Here is an 18,258-nt window from a genome sequence, read left to right on the forward strand (position 1 = left end):
AGAGAGGAAGGAGCAGCAGAGACAACTGTGATGAACTGACCACAGCCCCTGTACCCTGTCCCTCTTTGCTGCTGGCAGGAAGGAGGGAGAGAAAACCAGGAGTGAAGTTGGGCTCAGAAAGAAGGGAGGGGTACAGGGAAGGCGTTTTTCGATTTAGTTTGTATTTCTCATTATCATTTTGTGATTTGATTGGCATTAAATTAAATTAATTTTTACTCAAGTTGAGTCAGTTTTGCCTGTGACAGTAGCTGGTGAGTGATGTTTCCCTGTCCTTATCTGACCCACGGGCTTTTCACGGTATTTTCTCTTCCCTGTCCAGCTGAGAAGTGACTTTAGGGAGCACCTGGCACCCAGGTGGTGTCAGCCCACCACCTGCAAGTGGCACCTGGTGAGGTGGGATGGCTTAAGGCCTCTCTGGAGAGCCAACACACTGTGGGCATAGCAGGGATTCCTGGATGCCAGGGTTTGGTGAGGACGCGTCTTAGGAACTAATCTCCACGAGGCTGAACTGGAACTCCCAAGAGGTTCCCCAGTAAAGGGCTGGGCTCCAACAAGGTTTCCCCACAGCCACTGCGGAACCCAGAAACTCCTGTGAAGGTCTGACCGTGGTCACCAGCTGGGAACAAGTGTGGAAAAACACTGAGTTGGAATCCTTCCACTCTGTCCCAAAGCCCAGCAAGACCAAAAGCCTTCTGCAGCCCCCTCCTCAAGACATTTCTGCCCCCCCTCAGCTTCCTATTTCTCCTCACAAGCCCTTTGGTTTTGTTTGGAGAGCGTTATTCCTTCTCCACAAGCTCAACCCACTCACGCCACCGCTGCCTCTTCTATCAGCAGGAGAAGAGGAGCAACAGCATTTGCATGGGAAGAGAGGGGGGGAAAGCACCAGCCATCCTCTCCAAGTTCCCAAGCTCTGCAAGCAAACCTTCTCTAATATATAAATTAAAAAAATATTACACTGTCCTGGTTTTGGCTGGGATAGAGTTAATTTTCTTCCTAGTAGCTGGTACAGCGCTGTGTTATGGATTCAGTATGAGAACAACGTTGATAACACACTGGTGTTTTTGCTGTTGCTAAGTAGTGCTTACTCCAAGTCAAGGACTTTTCAGCTTCCCATGTTCTGCCAGTGAGGAGGTGCGCAAGAAACCAGGAGGGAGAATGGCCAGGAGAGCTGACACAAACTGACCAAAGGGACACTCCACACCACAGAATGTCCCATTCAGTATATAAACTGGGGGAATTTAGCCAAGAAGTATGATTGCTGCCCGGGGACAGGCTGGGCATTATTCAGTGGGTGGTGAGAAATTATGTAGTGCATCAGTTATCTGTTCTATGTTTTACTTCTCTCCTTCTATCCCTTTTCATTCCTATTATTATATTTTATTTCAATTAATAAACTACTCTTACCGCAATCCATGGGTTTTACTTTTCCTGCCCCCCATTCTCCTCCCCATCCCACTGGGGCAGAGGTGTGAGCAAGATATATGGTGCTTAATGTGGTTTAATCCCAACCAGCAAACCATATACATATATATCCCACACATATGGCACATGTGACAAACATCCACAGACCAAAACTGCTGGTGGTGGAGCCAAGCCAAGGGGTAGTTCAGGACTCCACAGTTGCTGTCCTTGCAGATTGTCTCCCAGGTTGGGTACCACAAATCCTGGGAATATTCATCTCTTGGCTACCCCCTAGACAAGCCAACCACCCACAACCCAGCAGGAACCCCAGGTACAGCTGCTGAGGACATGGCTGCCTTTTGAGGGAGAAAGCCTGGGTTCCCTCTGCATCCCATCTCTGTCTGTTGGCTTGACCCACTGGGAAGTCTCAAAAAAAATACTGGTGTTGTAAAAACTGGTAAAGCACAGAGAAACCCAACTGCTCCAGTGGCTCCAGCTGAAGAATCAGCAGAGGAACTCGTGTGGGAACCCAGAGATGCTCCCAGAGCAAATCCACAAATAGACACATTTCTTTCTTTATAGAGACAGCATATACTTTTTCCTTATTGGGAAAGGAGTTTTCCTTTGGTATCCCCCTTGGGAGGACCAGACGTGTCCTGCTGAGCTCCTCTCATGACACCAAACACCCGAGGTCCCCGTGAGAGGCACTCTATGCTACAGAGGACCCTGTGCCAGCAGGTGCTTCCAACTCATGCAGCCAGCGGAGCTCTGGATGCCTAACCCCACCAAAACCTGCCCGTTCCCTTCCTCGCGACCTATCCCACCCCACAGCCATCTTCACCCTTGGATGACCCACAGAGGGAGAGGCGCACATCCTCCTGGAGATCCGCATCCACGCCACACCTCCCAGCAGCGCGAGCTGGGGCTCAAACACGCCAAGCGTGGGCTTCCAACTGACCTAGAGGACCCCGGATGGGAGGAATTCGGGGCAGGGGGACCCTATCTTTACCTCTCTCGCTGCCCCCTCCCTCTCCTGCGAGGCTGCGCCGGCTCCAGGCGCTCCCGCGATCCAAGCGGAGCAGATGGCACGCACAACACTTACGGCTTCGCTTTCCAGCCGCCATCGCAGAGCTGCTTCTCAGCAGGGCGGAGGCGGGGGGGGAGACGGCTTTTTTTTTTTTTTTTAAATATATTTTCCCTGGGAATTTTGATTTTCTTTTTAAAAAAATAATTAAAAAAAACAAGCCATGTATAATCCCCGTGTTTGAGCCCCGGGAGCCCCTGGCAGCAGAGCACAGTGCTCCACGGAAGGACGGTGCGCGCTGGCTGATTGGCAGCCTGTCCGTCTGTCTGTGCCTGGGGACCCCGCTGACCGCCTGAAATCCCCGCCGAGAGGGACAAATCCTGGAAAGCCTCACAGCGCAGAGATAGGGGGGAAAAAAAGGGATGAAGTGATCAAAAAAGAGGCTTTCTAGGGATTCTGCTGGCTCGCCTGGATTTCCTCCCTTTGCCTCCCTCCAGTCTTTGCCTCTGCCACCCCAGCCCTGAGCGAAGACCCAGAGGGAATGCTGAGCTGTTTCAGCTCCCTGGGACATTGGAACTCCTGTCTCCACCAGATAAGATGGAGCAGGGAGATGCTGTCCCACCCAGGCTGATGACAGGTTCTGGGACCATTTGCCAGCTTGGGGATCAGACATGGGGTCCAGTGTCACTACACGCCATGGTCCTCTCATCCTCCTCCAATGGCTCAAACCAGGTTTTCTACTTCCCAGTGGAAGCCAACACCTCAAACGAGGCTGGGAAACCATAAATCTGGGCATCGCAGACACCAGATTGCTTTCAGCAGCCGCGCTCTGCACAGAGCTCGGCGATAAGTAACAAAAAGTCTGTGCTTTGCACCGCTGATTTCTTGTCTGGGGATGCATAAAACCTGGAGATGACAGATCAGCACCTCGATCCAAGAGCATCCCCGCCCTCGCTCTGCCGGAGAGGCGGGTAAACAAAGGCGGCTCTCCCCGGCGTCCGCAGGCAGCTGCCACCGACGCCGTGGAGTAGTGGGAGGGGGAAAAAACAAAAGAGGTCTGCACGCTGGGATCTGCGGGAATGGGATGCCCCTGGCGCTATCCTGGCCCTTTTATTCCATGGGTACCCAGCGGGAGCTTGGCCCCAGCCTTTTGGACACCTTCCTTCCCTCAGGGTCTCCTTGCCCAGCTATCCCAGCTGGATGCCAAGGGCAGAGCCACACTCCATAACCACTCAGCATCCAGAAAGGGGGAAAACATCCCGGGTTTGGGCACACAGAGTGGCTTGGCCATCCTGGCAAAAAGCTCAGTGATGATTTGGACCAGGATGCAACAGTTCTCTGTGCCAATGGGCACTGTTGGGTGCGACCAACATCCATTCTCATGTGGGACTGTGCAGGCAGAAGTTTGAGCCCCCATCCAATGGTGCACAGAGATTTAGAGAGGCCAAATCAGGCAGGGAAGTTTTGTGATGCAGTTTCTTAATTTAGATGGCTCCACCACCGGCAGGGACGAGCAGGTGATCACCAGTGCTTTGCACGGGGTGGTCACTACAGCAAGGGAGAAGGGACAGCGCTGGAAAATGTCAACTTCAGGATGTTCCCAAGGAAATAACTAGAAGGCAGCCATGGCTGTGGCACTGAAACGCTCAAGTCTTGGTCTATCCATCTGTGGGTATGCATTGGTTGTGCCACTTGGCCCAGTGAGCCCAGAGGAGCCTAAAGCAGCTGGAATAATGCTGCCACACTCCTCCCAAAGCCCACCAATCTTCCCCAAAACACTGGCTGGATGCTGCATCTCAACTCCATCGCTTTTTCCAACCACTGTGCTTCCCTGTTCGTGCCCCATCTGTTTGTTACTAGGGCCCCACAGACCCCAAACCACAGGGTCTGGAAGTGCCAATGAACACACCTTTACCTCTGGGGCCACATGGATTATATCCTCTGGGGCCACCATGGCAAATCCTTTCGAAGGAGGAAAGGCAAGGTAGGAAACCATCTTTACAATCCTAAAGTTGAATAATTATCACCTGGGCTGCAGGAAGCCCTTTCCCCCTTACTGAGCAAGAGCTGCTCCCAGGACCCACCAGCACCCAGGGAGGGGACTGTGCTGCTGGCCCCTCCGGGGCTTTGCCAAGGAATGCCGGGGGCGGCAGCGGGGGGAGCAGCGGCGGTGGCGGTGCTGGGAAGGGAACCAGCTGGAGAGCCGCAGCCTCATGAAATAATGAAATGCCAAACCAACCCCTGCATCTTCCACAGTCTCTCAGGTCACCTACCAGATTAGGAGGCCTGTTGCTAAGGCAACCATATCTTGCAAGTGCTAGCTGAACTTCCCCATCGGTTTTAACCCTTTAAGGAGCAAAAAAAAAAAAATAAACCCCAAAAAACTCCCTAAGAAATATATATATTAAAAAAAAAAAAAAGAAGGGGTAATGCTGATGATGCAACCCACAGGAGACCAGCGGAGGCGAAGGGGGGGCAGCTGGGAAGGGGAAGCAAAGGGAAGGCGCCCCAGCAGCAGCCACCTCCCGCGCGGGGCACGCCGTGCTGGCTCCCTTCCAGGCAGCTAATAAAATTATTCGGCATCCGCACACGCACGCAAGACCAAGCAAACTTTTGATGCGCCTGGCACAGCAGCAGGGGAGTGGGGGGAAAAAAAAAAAAGCCCCCCCCCCCCGCCACCCAAAAGGCAACAAAAAGTCAGGTTATGCATACGAAACGGGGGCAAACAAAGCAAAAATTGAACTTTTTTTTTTTTCTCTGTATTTTTTTTTTCCTCTGGTGGCCTCGCAGACGCCGGGCAAGCCCTGATGCCTCGGCAAGCAGCCGGCAGCCCGGCGCCGCACAGGAGGGGACAGATGGCCGGCGCAGCCACGGCGGGATGGAGGCGATGGGCACCCGTGGCCACCCCACCAGTTCTGCTGCAATCCATGGCCAGGAGCATCCAGAACGGGGATACGCGACTTGTGCTCTGCGGCCATAAAATAGGATAATAAAAACAGCCCCTTCTACGTGCAAGGATCAAGTCCCCGTGGGGTGATGGGGGATCACGGTTCCCTCCTCTGGGAGAATAAAACCCCACTCAGAATGCACGCCAGGCAGGGAGCCCTAAATCTTGCAGCTCACTGGGTTAACAGGGAGGCCTGTGAGCAATAAGGGGGGAAGGAAAAAAAAGAAAAAAAAAAAGGAGCAAGGCAATGCACAGGCAGCACAAGAGAAAAAAAAAAAAGGGAGGGAGAGGAGAAAGAGGCATGGAAAGGAGGAGAAAATGTGGAGCGGCATAAATCAGGCGCGCGGGGGGAGCTGGGGAGCACAGCAGCACGTGCTGCGTTCCAGGCGCACAGGCAGCGCACGCGGACGGCTCCTGCCTGGCAGGGTGAGCACCGGGAACCCACCGGCCTCATGCCCCAGAGAAAGGGGCCCCCCGGCCCCTCCTGGTGCTAATTTGATGTGGGGTATTGGCTCTGCTAGCCGGCACACCATCATTTCCATGTTAAAAGTCTCTCTGAGAAGGAAAAAGCCTCTTGCTGGTGCTGGTGCGAAAGATACTCGATGGCAAAAATTAGAAGGGTTTTTGCACCCTTCTTCCCACCCTCAGGTCAGGTCGGGGACAGCAGGTGCGACAATTCCTGCTGAATTCCCCTCAAAGGAGAGCAGCAAAATGGAAACTTGCTCCCAAAAGCCACCGTCTTCCCACCAGCCTGCTCTAAATTCGTAATAAAGAGAGGGGCAAGGCTCAGTGCAAACCCAGCTTTGCTCTCACTGTGGGGCTGCAGTGAGATGGGTTTACACCATGCTAAGAGGCTGCTGGTATTGCTGCCCGGCTGTGATCCTGCCCTCTGACCTCACCTCCGTGCCAGCACCCCTGCACCCTGCCAACCAGCCGACAGAAGAAACTTAATTAGCCACGTCCATCAACCCCAAACATCTGTAACCAGAAATATTTACAACCAGAAATAAAGAGGAGTGACCTTCGCGGTGTTGAAAGACAGTTGGGTTCTTGTATTACAACAGTGGGGACAGGCAAAATTCATTATCTCTAATAGCCATCCTTATAACCAGATTAAACACAAAGGCAGCAGTTCCATATTCCCTGACCTGCCACCGTCCCCATCCCGGGCAGAGGGGAACTCCCCCTGGCACAGCACTGCTCACACAAACCCCAGGGCTGCACGTTCAGCTGATGTTTATGCATGCGGCTATCTCCATCCCTCTGGAACAGACAATACCCTGGCTCATCCCACCCCAAGGGCTGGGACACCCAGCTGGGGTCACATGTCTCCCGGTCCTTATCCAGGCAGCTCTAAGGAGATGCTTGGCTCCCCTATGAACATTCTGGAGGTACCAGGGGTAAACTCCCTGCTACACCAGGAATGCTGTGCTGGAGATGTTTGCTCACAGGATGCAAGCAAAAAGCAGCCAGTTTCCAGAGCACAACCAAAACAGAGCCCAACCCTCCAGAAATCCCCATGGTCACATCCCTCATGCTTAGACATCCCCAGGCACAAAGGGTTTCGTCCTAAAGATGCAGCCAAGGCTTTCACCTCTGGCTGCAAGATCCTGGTGGTGCCAATCACTGGACAGAGAGCCAGAGCCTGTTATTTTCATCAGAGGATGTTCTCTGTGGGGACCTTCAGCTGCCAGCCAGGAGAAACAAGCCACTGGAGAAAACCTGAGCCTCCTAATGGCTTTTCCTCCACCAGCCCCAGCTCCTGCAGCAGTGTGAAGGCAGCTCGTTCTCCAGAAGATGAGCACCAGCGGGGCCAGCTGGTTTCTCCAGGGCTCAGCAGCAACAAGTCAAACTGCTTGGAAAACACTTAAGGCTTGTGGGGGGTGGGAGCTTCAAATGGACCAGGCGGACGATGCATCGCGCTGGAGCAACGGTAAAAGTTAAAATTAATTAGCTGGCAGGATGACAAAGAAGCCATTGTGCAGCACAGTGGAGCAATCCAAGTACAAAGGCTTTATATAAGTCATGTTGAAAACTCCTTGATGACTGCAGGTAAGGACGGACAAGCTGTCAGGACGTGCCACAACACCCTGAAGGGCTCCGGGACAAGCAAGTAAATCTGCTTTTAACGATGAAACGAGCCCTGGAAGCCTCAGCCTGGACCTTCTCTCCAGAGGAGGCTGGCAAAGGTGTGAAGCACCTGGGTGTTATTGGTGCTGTAATACCCAGGATAAAACAAAACCATCTGTTTTGGGGTTTCCATGGAAAACTGTGCTTGAGCTGGGCTAAAGGGACCCATATGCAATGTGCGGCAGCGTTTGCTTCCTTGTGAGCTCCCACCTCCATCCCCAACCATATCCCACAAAGCCCATCTCTCCCTAAAGACCAAGCATTTCAAAGTGTGGCTGTCCCTGCCCCAAACCAGACCCCAACAGGGTCTCACAAAACCAGCCCCATCTCCTGATTCACGCCTTGCACAGGAGGACCCCAAGAGCCAAAGTGTTTCCAGCACCAACAGGCAGACCGAGGTCCTGCTCCTCAGGGGACAGCGGGCACTCCCCCAGAGCCACAGGGACACAGGAGTGGGGCTGGAGCTGTGATGGAGAGTCACCCCAAGCTGCCACCAGCCATGAACCCCCGCCACCACTCTGCTGGCAGATGGGCACAGGGAGGCTGGGTGTGATTTACACCCCATCAGCTGCACAGCACTCTGGCAGAAAGGAGCCAAGGGGGAGAAAAGCACCTCTCCCTCCTGCTCGCTGTGAGCATCACTCGTGGGCAGGGAGATGTGGGGGTTCAAGCAGATTCTGCACTAGAGGCTGCCTTATCCCAATGGGGCTTCCCCCAAAAAACAGGATGAGCACACAGTGAGGGCTGGGCAGAGCAGGAGGGCAAGGCTCTGCTGGGCTTGGCAGGGCAGAGGAGCCCAGTGTGACGCAGCAGCCTTATCTGCCCACCCCAAACCAGGGTGCTTCAAGGAAGCGCCCTGCCCCCTTTCCTCCGAGTGCCCTGCCTTTTTTTACTTTAAAAAAAAAAAAAAAAAAAAAAAAAGAAGGCAAAAAAACACAACCCCAACCAACCAACCTCGAGGCTGAGCTAAAAACACCGCCTGGGACAGGAAGCAGCCACCTGCTTGGGGACACAGCTGGGCAATGGCAACTACGCATGGGGTGACAGAGAGGCATTTCCCACCTTACAGTTACTAGAAATGGGTAAACAAGCAAAGCCAAGGCTTGGGACACCCTCACAGCAAGGCTGTTCTGGAAGGAAGGAGATGCCAGCTGGCCACTTGCTATGGTGGGCACCAGCCAGTGTTGGACCAGGTGACCCAGGTACGATGACAGCTGTGTGGGTGGGAGCTGGGAGAGGAGTGAGGCACACAAGGAAATCCATCTCAGGTAGGAGGGACTGGCGGTGGGCTGTTGTACCTGCTGGGAATGCCATGGGATGCCAGCACCCCAGCTGTGTTGGGCAGGTCACTCTCACCAGCCAGTCAGAGCTGCTGCAGAGCAGCCCCCTGCTTCAGCTTGTAGCCAAAAAATTCCAATTATAGGTGCAAGCTCAGCCTTGAGAGACTGTAAAAAAGCCCAGCCCAATTCCAGGGAAAATGGGAAGGAAACCCCCCTCACTCCAGACCCCGTTTGAGGCAGGCAGGAGGGGTGGTGAGAGCTCATTTTCACTACAGAAAGCTGCCGCACCCCAGGAGGAGAGGCACCAGATCAAATGTTCAAGGGTTGATGCAGAAACATTAAGGAAAAAAAAAATTAAAAAGAAAATGTTAGCTCAAGACACAGCCAGAGGTCTTCCTTTGGACTTTATCTTAAGGCAGCAGGCGCAGCCTTGCACACGGACGGACAGACAGACAAACAGCCAGACTGACCCCACAGCCTCCCACCCAGCCCAGGGAACACAGAGGTGGAAATCACCTTGCTGAAAACCACTGGTGATGGTGCCAAAGGCCATGGAGGAGGCAGAGTAAGGCAAGTGGGAGGGGGCTGGGTGGCTGGACACAAAGCACTGCTCTGTCCCATCCCTCCAAAATACACAGGCACATGCCCGTCTATCTTTATCCATATGTACATCTTAATTGTGCATATTCCACAGATATAACTGCATGTGTATACTTTTCTTTTCCGCTTGATTTTGATACTAAAGTCACCGTGCATGCCACATTAAGCTCAGGCAGGAGAGTGAGCATTTCTCCTCGTATGAAAAAAAAATTCATTAAATGCACAAACCCAACACAAAAGAAAAGAAGCTGGTCTTTACACACAGAGCTGTGCCCTCATCCAAACACAAACCTTACCCAAGGCACCCTTCTTGCCCTGACTGGCACAGGAGACTGGTGTCACCGCTCAGGGGATAAGAGGAGGTGGCAGTGGGTGGGTGGGCAGTGGGGTCCCATCACACACAGGAAGCAGCACCCAGAAGCTATCCCATATTTTGGAAATCTCCCCTTGACTGCACAGCTGTAGCTTTGAACTCAGCTGCTGGCACTTGTGGCAAGAACCAGGAGCTTTGAGAGAAAAAAAAAGAAAACTAAAACCCAAGCCAAGGCAGAGGTGAGGTATTTGTTTACTTGCAAAGACATTTTTGCTCCCTGTCAGCCTGGAGGAAAGCACTGCTTCTGCTCCACTGAGACCTCAGCCCTGGGGTGTTCCCCCAGGGATCTGCAGGGTGAGGACTCAGAGGGGGAAGATGCTGGGAAATAAGGAGGAACCTGCTCATGGGCTGAGCAGAAACCTCAGCAGAAGTCAGGGAGCCTCCCTGACCCCCGAGTGGGATGCTGGCAAGGCGGGTGTGTGACGCTCACGGGGATCCAGCCCATCCTGCGTCCTGTGGGCAGGGCAGGTCAGACCCCGGCACCAGCCAGGCTGGACACAAGGTGCTCCGGGCACTGCACCGCTCTCCCTCTGCCATCCCCTCTGTTCCTAAGGAACACCAGGAACAAACGTGGCAGCAGCAGCTCCCCCAGGAGCAACTCCCCACCAGGGAGGGCTTCTCACAGCCGGGTGCCATTTCGGCGGTGCCAGCTCTGCCGCGGGGGCGTGAGCAGCCAGAGAGGAGAAACAGCCAGAGCCCCCCGCCCGCTCCCCAGGACCAGCCCTGGCAGCTGTTTCCAATAGAACCAGGGAGACAGCTTTACGAGAGAAAAAACAGGGAACAAAAGGTAGGAGAAAATCCAAGTTTCCAAGGTAAGGAAGGAAATGATCAGGAGAACAGGAAAGTCCCACTCGTACCCAACAGACGGCGTCCTGACCTAACACCTCCCCGCTGCCCGCCGCCGGACAGGAGCGCCCGTGCCGGCCGCGGTTTCCCCGGCACGGCACGGCACGGCAGGGCTTGGCACGGTGGCCCCTCGCCCTCTTTGTTCCTGCAAAGAAGGGACCCCCGAAGGCCGGGGAGGGCAGGGCTGCGAGCTTTGTGCTCGCCCGGAGCCCAGCATCTGCCGGGGGCAGGCGCTCCCCCCGCGCCGGGTCCCCTCGCCGGCCTCACCGCGCTCGCCCACGTGGCCGCCGGGGCAAACAATGGGATGGCGCTGGGCTGCCGCGCTCGCCACGCAAGGCCTTCCTCCTCCTCCTCCTCCTCCCTGCTGCGGGCTTTGCCTGCCGCTGGAAGCTGGCCCCTTCTCAAGCACCGGGGGGAGGGGGATTAAAAAGATACTTCAAAAAAAGAAAACACCAAAAAAAACCCCACAAAAAAAAAAAACCCACACCAAAAAAAAAAAAAAAAACAACAACCAAAAAAAAAAAAAAACCACCAAACAGGAAAAAGGAAAAAACCCACTCCAATCTGGCTCACAACCACTCCGACCTGGCTCACTGCTGCACAAGGGCTGGTGGCAAGGCGAGGGCACGCTGACCCGCACGCACCGGGATGGGCAATGGGGCAGCAGTACCTCCATGGGCAGCGGACAGCACCCAGCCTGCCGGAGGTGCCCACCCGTGGCACAAACCCCCACCTGCCTTCCCATCCTCAGGCGGGATTGAACAAATCCTTCCTCCTCTCCCGCTCCCAGCTTTTTTGGAGAACCCCGTCCCGGACTGGAGCCAGCGAAACTTTGCATGTTCACACCATTTGTTGATATAAAATCCATCCCCTGCCTTACTTTTGCAGAGGCACTCGGGGTGGGGTGGAGGGGGGGAACGTCTGTTTCTATTTGAAACCGTCAAAATTAGCATTCAGTAATTAAAAATCACACCCTTTCTCTTAATAACCTAACCAGCATGATACAATCAGGTTGTGCCAACTCTTTAATCTAATTGACTAATTACAGATTTTAATTTAGTCAGTTACTGAACAACTGTTGACAATTTGTTTTCATTAGGGACAGAACAGGATAAATATTTAGGCTCCCCAGTCAAAGACTAAGACATAAGCTCTGGGCTCTGACCTCCGGTTTCACAATGGAGCCCTCACCACGAGCATCACCCGTGGAAAGGTGCTGCTCTGAAACGGCCTGGTCCTGCTGCTGGGCAGCAGGAAGTGTGGCAGCAGAGGTTGCTCTGTCATGACAGCCAACGTTGTTTAAAATATAATATTTAACTAACCCATCTTTGCATGGTGCTCCAGCAAGAGCAGGCTTTAAAGCACACCCGGGCTCACCAGTACCCTAAACTGGGAGGGAAGGCTGAGCCCTGCGCTGCCAGGGGAGGGAATATCTGGATTTATTTATTTTCGTTGCATTTTTTTTTTTTTTTGAAGTGGAGTTTTGCAGCTGCTCCTGGCAGCCTGCCACTCCTGAAGGAAACTCCTCTCTCTGGTTACCTACCAGGGATCCCTGTCCCTGCAGAGTGGAGCTGGATGGAGCCCAGACGGAGCGCAGTCCCGCATGGAAACAGGACAGAGCTGCGTGTGCCGTTGCTGAGCCACATGCCCAGGCCTCAGGCAAGGCCTGTGGGGGCTCATAGGGGCCACACAAAGCTGTTCCCCACCCCTGTCCCTACATTGTACTAAACCTGTCCCAAAAACATCTCTTCTCCTACACAACATGTTTTCAATACACTGGCTGCACGCAACAGGAGAAGCTCAGGTACTCATGGACTAACACTCTCACACCTGCTGGTCCCACCCTCACCGCCATGGGTGCCCTGAACAAGGTCTTACAACCTTCACTGGTCCTGGAACAGTACGAGAGCTTGGCATGGGAGAGGAGACAGTCACACCAAACCCTTCACGCATGAAGGAGAGCATCCCTTCCCAGGGGCCCCACAAGGCCATGTGACATGCCAGTGCACCATGCCATGAGATGGCCACACCAACCCTAAGGTGCTGTGACAAGGTAATGCTCCCCTGCAGCCCAAGAACACCCAGGCAGTGATGCTGGGATGGGGTGCCTGTCCCACACCTGGATGGGGTGTGACTGGCAGATCCAGCATAAAAGAACCATCCCCGGGAGACCCCCAGTCTGTACAGCCAGCAGGCCAAAGTCCTTCCAACCTCTTGGGGTTCACCTTGTTCCCACCAAGCAGACTAACTCCAGCAAGCCTGAATTCTCCATCCATCCATCCATCCATCCATCCATCCATCCATCCATCCATCCATCCCCATGAGCTTCAGAAACCCCTGAGATCTCAATCTAAGGGGAACTGTTTCAGATGGGGGGGAAAAAGGAGGAGCCCTGATTGTCCCCAACCAAGACAGGACAGGAGCCCCAAACACACCATCTTTTCCCAGACCAACCACCACACTTCAGCAGCAACCAACCATGCTGCTGCAGAACATCCTTCCAGACTTAAGTTAGAAGGAACTGCAGCAGCTTTCCAAAGTTAAAAACAAAACAAATAAATCAATGCCCTGCGTTAATGGCAAGTTGAAGCCACAGCTCCACAGATCTTGCGCTGCAAAGAAAACAGCTTTTCAAATGCTCCCAAGTGCAGGTCCTTCTCAGGAGGAAACTTGGGGGAACAGAGAAAGGGAACGATGAAGTCAAAGTCTTCATCAGCTAAAGGCTACTCCGAGTTTTCTCTCCTACATGTTGACATGAACTGGCTGTGCAGGCAGAGCAATACCACAAAAAAAAAGTATGTAGCAACAGTCAACTAGATTTAAGTTCATTTTCTGTAGCTCGAGGCCAAAATCGACTGAAGTGGTTCTGGTGATCAAGTTTTCTGCAATTCCCCTTTCTATGTATTAGCTCTTTGACAGAAATTCACTGCGGTATTTAAACTGGCAGTCATCACCGCTAACTCAAATTGTATTGGCTTTCACGGCGTTGAAATGCTCAACTGCGACCAGCCATCAGCCAATTCCCAGATAACGCGCCGGCTGAAATCCCCTGTCATGACGAGCGATCCCGTTGCAAACTCGCCGGCTCCGGGAGCATGCCGGAATGCCGGCGTGCTCGCCACGGGGCCTGCAGGAGCCTAAATCAACGGCGAGGGGTTGAGTTTTACTTCTTGGTGAGTGCTTGTGGGGCCGTTTATCCTTGGGTGAACTCTTTGGGTACAGGTGGAAGAGGATGAGTAACAACCCTCCAACCAACGCAAGTCAATAGTTGTGTTAACGGACGCGCAGAGGTGGAAGGGTAGAGCAGAGCAGCATTCCTCCTGCCTGTGCCAGGTGAATCCCCACTCCCATCAACTCTTCTCCCAACCTTTCTACAAAGTCCCAGCAAGCTTTTGTCCTAGCCTGGGAGAAAAACCTGAGGGGAAAGGTAAAAAGCAGTATTTCCAAGTGCTCACAAGACCCCACAGTTTTCAAGGGTCCCATCAAGAAAACTAGCAGTGGGATTTCTCCTTACTTTAATTTCTCACTGAAGATTTAAATACTCAAAACTGGAGAGGAAAATTGGCAATTTGTCCTGCTGCTGCTAATAGTTTTCATACAGTTATGCTGGGAAGATGAAGTGGAAATGACACACCATGCAAATCCCACTGTTAGCACCCCGCTAATGAGGAGAACCGCTCCCCGTTCCCAATGACTTGTCTCCTAGGCAAGAACCCCTCTGGTGCTGGCTCTGGGAAGGTGACATGCCAGGCTCCCAAAGCATCCCGTCTTTCTGTCCTTACAGTAGTAGAGTCTCTGGGTTAACGTGCACCATATTTTGGGCAAACACCAAGCAGGACACACGGAGTCTGCCCATTGCTGGCCAAGCATAAATACAGCGCTCCACCAACCTGGGGCAAGACCTAGGTTGAGATATTTTTAACCACAACCACCACATGAAGCAATTCGTGACTCACTGATCCAGCCCCATTTGGGGCTCATATCCCGTTTTAGCTGCCATGCACCACTGATGGGTCGCTGGGTTTGCTGTTTGACACTGCCCACCGCGCTCATTGGTACCAGCAGCCTGCCCCGGAAGCTGGAGGGAAACAAGGCTCTATTCACACTCCCACGGTTATCATTCGGTTCTTTGGTCAATATTTAAGTTCTGGCCAGGTAGGTCCCTCGCCCTGTAAAGTACATGTTGTGCCAGGAAACCACCACTCCTCAGAGAGAGGGACTGCACCGTGAGCATCCGTCACCAGCCACGCCACGGAGAAGCACAAGCCCTGTCTTGGGGCCAAAACACACCCTAGGGAAACCAACCCAGTGCCACCAAGCCAAAGCACAGGGGAGTGAAAATCTTCTTAGGAGTTACCCAAAAGGTAAAGCACTTGGGGCTGTTACAAAACTGCATTACACCGAGAATTAAAAACAATCAGGATTGTGTCTATTTACTGTAAGCTTAAAGCAACGTGTATTAAAGAAGTTTATGCGAATCATCTAATGCACTCAGGCCTATTGTTAGAATTATTACCAAGCTAAAAAAAAGATTAATTTCTCTAAATACACTAAATCCTCAGACAAGATGAGGAGGCTGCTCTGGATGGAGCATTACCATGCCTTGCTTGCTAATGTCATCGTCACCTGTGGCTCTGCTGTCCAAAGATCTACCTTTGCCTTGCTCCTGATGAGCCTGCTGTCCCATCTGGGCTCCCAAAAGCCCCACAATTTGCCCCAAAACATCCAGGAAGCGAGCAGAAGGCAACAACTGGTAGACGTGCTGCTGGTTGTCAGCTCTGACCCTCAGTTCAGGAGTTCACCATCTTAATCCGACCCAGTGAAAACAAGCAATGCAGACAGCGGCCACAGGGATAGACAGACAGACAAGCTCCACCTAGCAAATACCCAGACACACTTCTCCCATGACCCAGCGGGGTGGGAAGAGACAAGAGGCAGCACAGCAGCCAGCCAAGCCTCTCTGGCACTGCCTGTGCCCCAGGGCTGTGTCCAGTGCCAGCGTGTGAGAGCGCCATGGAGGTCCCCGAGACACTCGCCTGGCACTGCTCGCCAACAAACCCTCACACATCCCAAGCCAGGCATGTCGAGGCAACGAGGAACTTGGGAAGGGAGGAAAAATGGTTTCCATACCATAGTCTCCCCGGAGCAGACAAAACCAGCTCCTGCTACAAGGTTTAAACGCACTTGACTGGGGTCCAAGCCCGCAGCCAGGTGACTAATCCTTTGATGCAGATTCCTCCCAAAGCTGCGGATGCGGGCACTGAGTGGGCAGCCCACCCATCGCCCACTGGGGCAGACGTGCCACGCACCCTTGTCAATGGGGGGTCTCTGGGAGACACCTCAGACTCAAGCATGCCACCCCAGAAGCAACATCTGTCCCCGGGTCACGCTGCCACCTCTGCAGAGAGCAACCCAAACCATGGAGAGCCAAGACGCACAAGGACCAACCAACAGTGGTCTGCAACACCAGCTTCAACAAGACAACACCTCTCCCTTGCTGGGATCAAGAAAGGACTCAGGAAACCAAGGAAGCCCCCAGCCTTGCCAAAGGCAGGGAGATATTAACTGGGGCGTTCAACAGCGGTTTGGGGAATTCCCTTCTCCTCCCCACCAAAATCCAACCCCCACCCACCCTTCGAGGTGTCCTCAGCATGAAACATCTTGCCATCGACCCTCTATAAACGCTTTGTTGTCCATTGCTACGTAAAACTTCTTAATTCTACCACTAGCCCGAATGCCTTTGAGCGCTTAAGATAAGTATCTGAGCTCATTTACATAATTGCAACACTATGAAATACTGTTCAGTCAAATCAGAACATTGCTGGTTAAAAAAAACCCCACGCTTTTTGCCCAGTCGGTTACGTTAGGTTGGCTCTCGGTGCGCCGGAGCTCCCCAACGCCGTAATTACCACGAGGATTAGAAACTTGTTACTCACGTAGTCATGAAAGGCTTTGGCTTCACTCGAATGTTCACAAGTGTCTCGCCTTTCGGGAGCAGCGCAGTACAGGTCCCAAAACACGCTGCATGCCAGGGAGAGACGGGACAAGAGCAGTTACTCATCAGGGATCGGGCAGCCAGGTCAGTGCAGGTGAGCAGCTTCCCACCCCACGGGGCCCACGGCTGGGATGGCACCTCAGCTGGATCCTGCTGTGCATCCCAGCTTCACATTGCTCGGACCTGACCGTCTGGAGTGGGGGAATGCAGGATGCTTAAGAAAGCAAAAGTAGCCTTCAAGAAGGCAACACCTTGAAGGGATAACCCGCCCGTGAGACTTCAGGGACTTCCCCCCAGCCTCGCAGCCGCCCAGCCCTGCTCCCCTGGGCGCCCCAGTGGCACCGGCACAGCCCGGTGCCTGCGGCTGACCCGGCAGCTCTCCAGCGGGAGCCCTGCCCGCCGCTCCCGCGGGGCCGGGGGTGGCTCCGCCGCGCCTCGACGCCCCGCGGGGAGCGGGAGCCGGGGCGGTTCGGGGCTCGCCGCCGCTGCTGACTCACGCCGCTACCGGGGCTGCACCCCGTGGGGGCCCCGCGCCACCGGCGCGCACCCCCCGCCAACCCCCGGGGGCTGCTCCCACCCGCGACGGGACACCCCCGCACTTACCACCACCAGGAGTGCAGGAAGCCGGGGGGCTCTCCCAGCGTGATGTTCTTCTCCCACCGGATCTGCGGGCAAGAGGAAGGCGGAGGGGTGTGGGTTGGGAGGGGGGGTGGTGTGGGTGGGGGGTGGTCGCGGGTGGGCGTGGGCCCCCACGCGCGGCGACCCCCCGGCGCCGCCGCCGCCCCGCGCAAGATGGAGGGCGGGCGTGCGGCGGCGCACAAAGGGCGCGGGGGGCGGCGGGGCTCACCTCGGACAGGAAGGTCTGCGCAGACTTCTGGGCGCCGACGTGCAGCAGGTACTCGTAGACGTACAGCGCCAGCCTGCAACAGCCGAGCGGCGGGTCGGAGGAGGAGGAGGAGGCGCCCCGCTCCCGCCCCGCACAAAGCCGCCCGCCGCCACCGCCGCCCCGCTCCCCCCGCCGCCGCCGCCGCCACTCTTACTTCTCCCGCGCCTGCCCGTCCGAGGGCACCGCCGAGCCCTTCCCTTTGGCGAACATGGTCCGCGCCGAGGAGGAGGGGGGCGGCCGCCGAGACCCGCCGCTGCCGCCGGAGCCGCTGCGCCCGCCGCCGAGGGAGCGCCGGGGGCTGTCAGAGCGCCGGCCGCCGCCGCGCCCCCATCGCCCCGCGCCCGCCGCCGCTCGCTGCGCCCGCCGCGCCGCTGGCCGCGCACCCGAACGTGGCCGCGCCGGGCGCCGCCCCCGCCGCCGACGGGCGCCCGCTCCCACCAATCACCGCCCGGCGGGGGCGGGGCCTTCCCGCGCCACGCCCCTCTCCGGAGGCGGCGGGCGGCCTCCCGCGGCGGACAGGCAGGGCGGGCGGCGGCGGCGCGCGGTCCTAGAGCGCGCCCGGCTCGACCCGCGGGCGGCGCCGCTTCCCCGGCGCCGCGCGGCGCGCGGGCCCTTTAAGGCGGCGGGCCGCGGCGCGCAGCGCGCGCTGATTGGCCGGCGCCGCGGAGACCTCGGAAGGGGGGACTTGAAACCGCCCGGGCGGGGGGGGCGGGGGAGCGGCGGTGCGGCCCGGCGGGCGCTGCCGCTCCGCGGCGCCGGGCGGGACCCGCCGGGGC

General features: G+C 55.4%; 1 protein-coding gene across 2 annotated transcripts in view; it reads right to left on the bottom strand.

Annotated features, from left to right (window-relative positions):
- SSBP3 (single stranded DNA binding protein 3) overlaps positions 1-17,820 on the bottom strand; it is a 54,129-nt gene extending 36,309 nt beyond the window's left edge. Inside the window, exons 1-4 of one of the 2 annotated variants that reach the window (XM_066192865.1) lie at positions 17,637-17,820; positions 17,444-17,516; positions 17,200-17,261; positions 16,538-16,622 (exon numbers count right to left, since the gene is read on the bottom strand). In XM_066192865.1, the coding sequence (XP_066048962.1) occupies positions 16,538-16,622; positions 17,200-17,261; positions 17,444-17,516; positions 17,637-17,692 (276 nt within the window). In that variant the 5' untranslated portion in view covers positions 17,693-17,820. The remainder of the gene's footprint in view (positions 1-16,537; positions 16,623-17,199; positions 17,262-17,443; positions 17,517-17,636) is intronic. The other variant, XM_066192866.1, reaches the window with a different exon arrangement.
- Between the last annotated feature and the right edge of the window lie 438 nt (positions 17,821-18,258).

This window comes from Chamaea fasciata, unplaced genomic scaffold (assembly GCF_029207755.1).
Source record: "Chamaea fasciata isolate MVZ Bird 193981 ecotype frontalis unplaced genomic scaffold, bChaFas1.0.hap1 SCAF_10, whole genome shotgun sequence".
Lineage (NCBI taxonomy): Eukaryota > Metazoa > Chordata > Aves > Passeriformes > Sylviidae > Chamaea > Chamaea fasciata.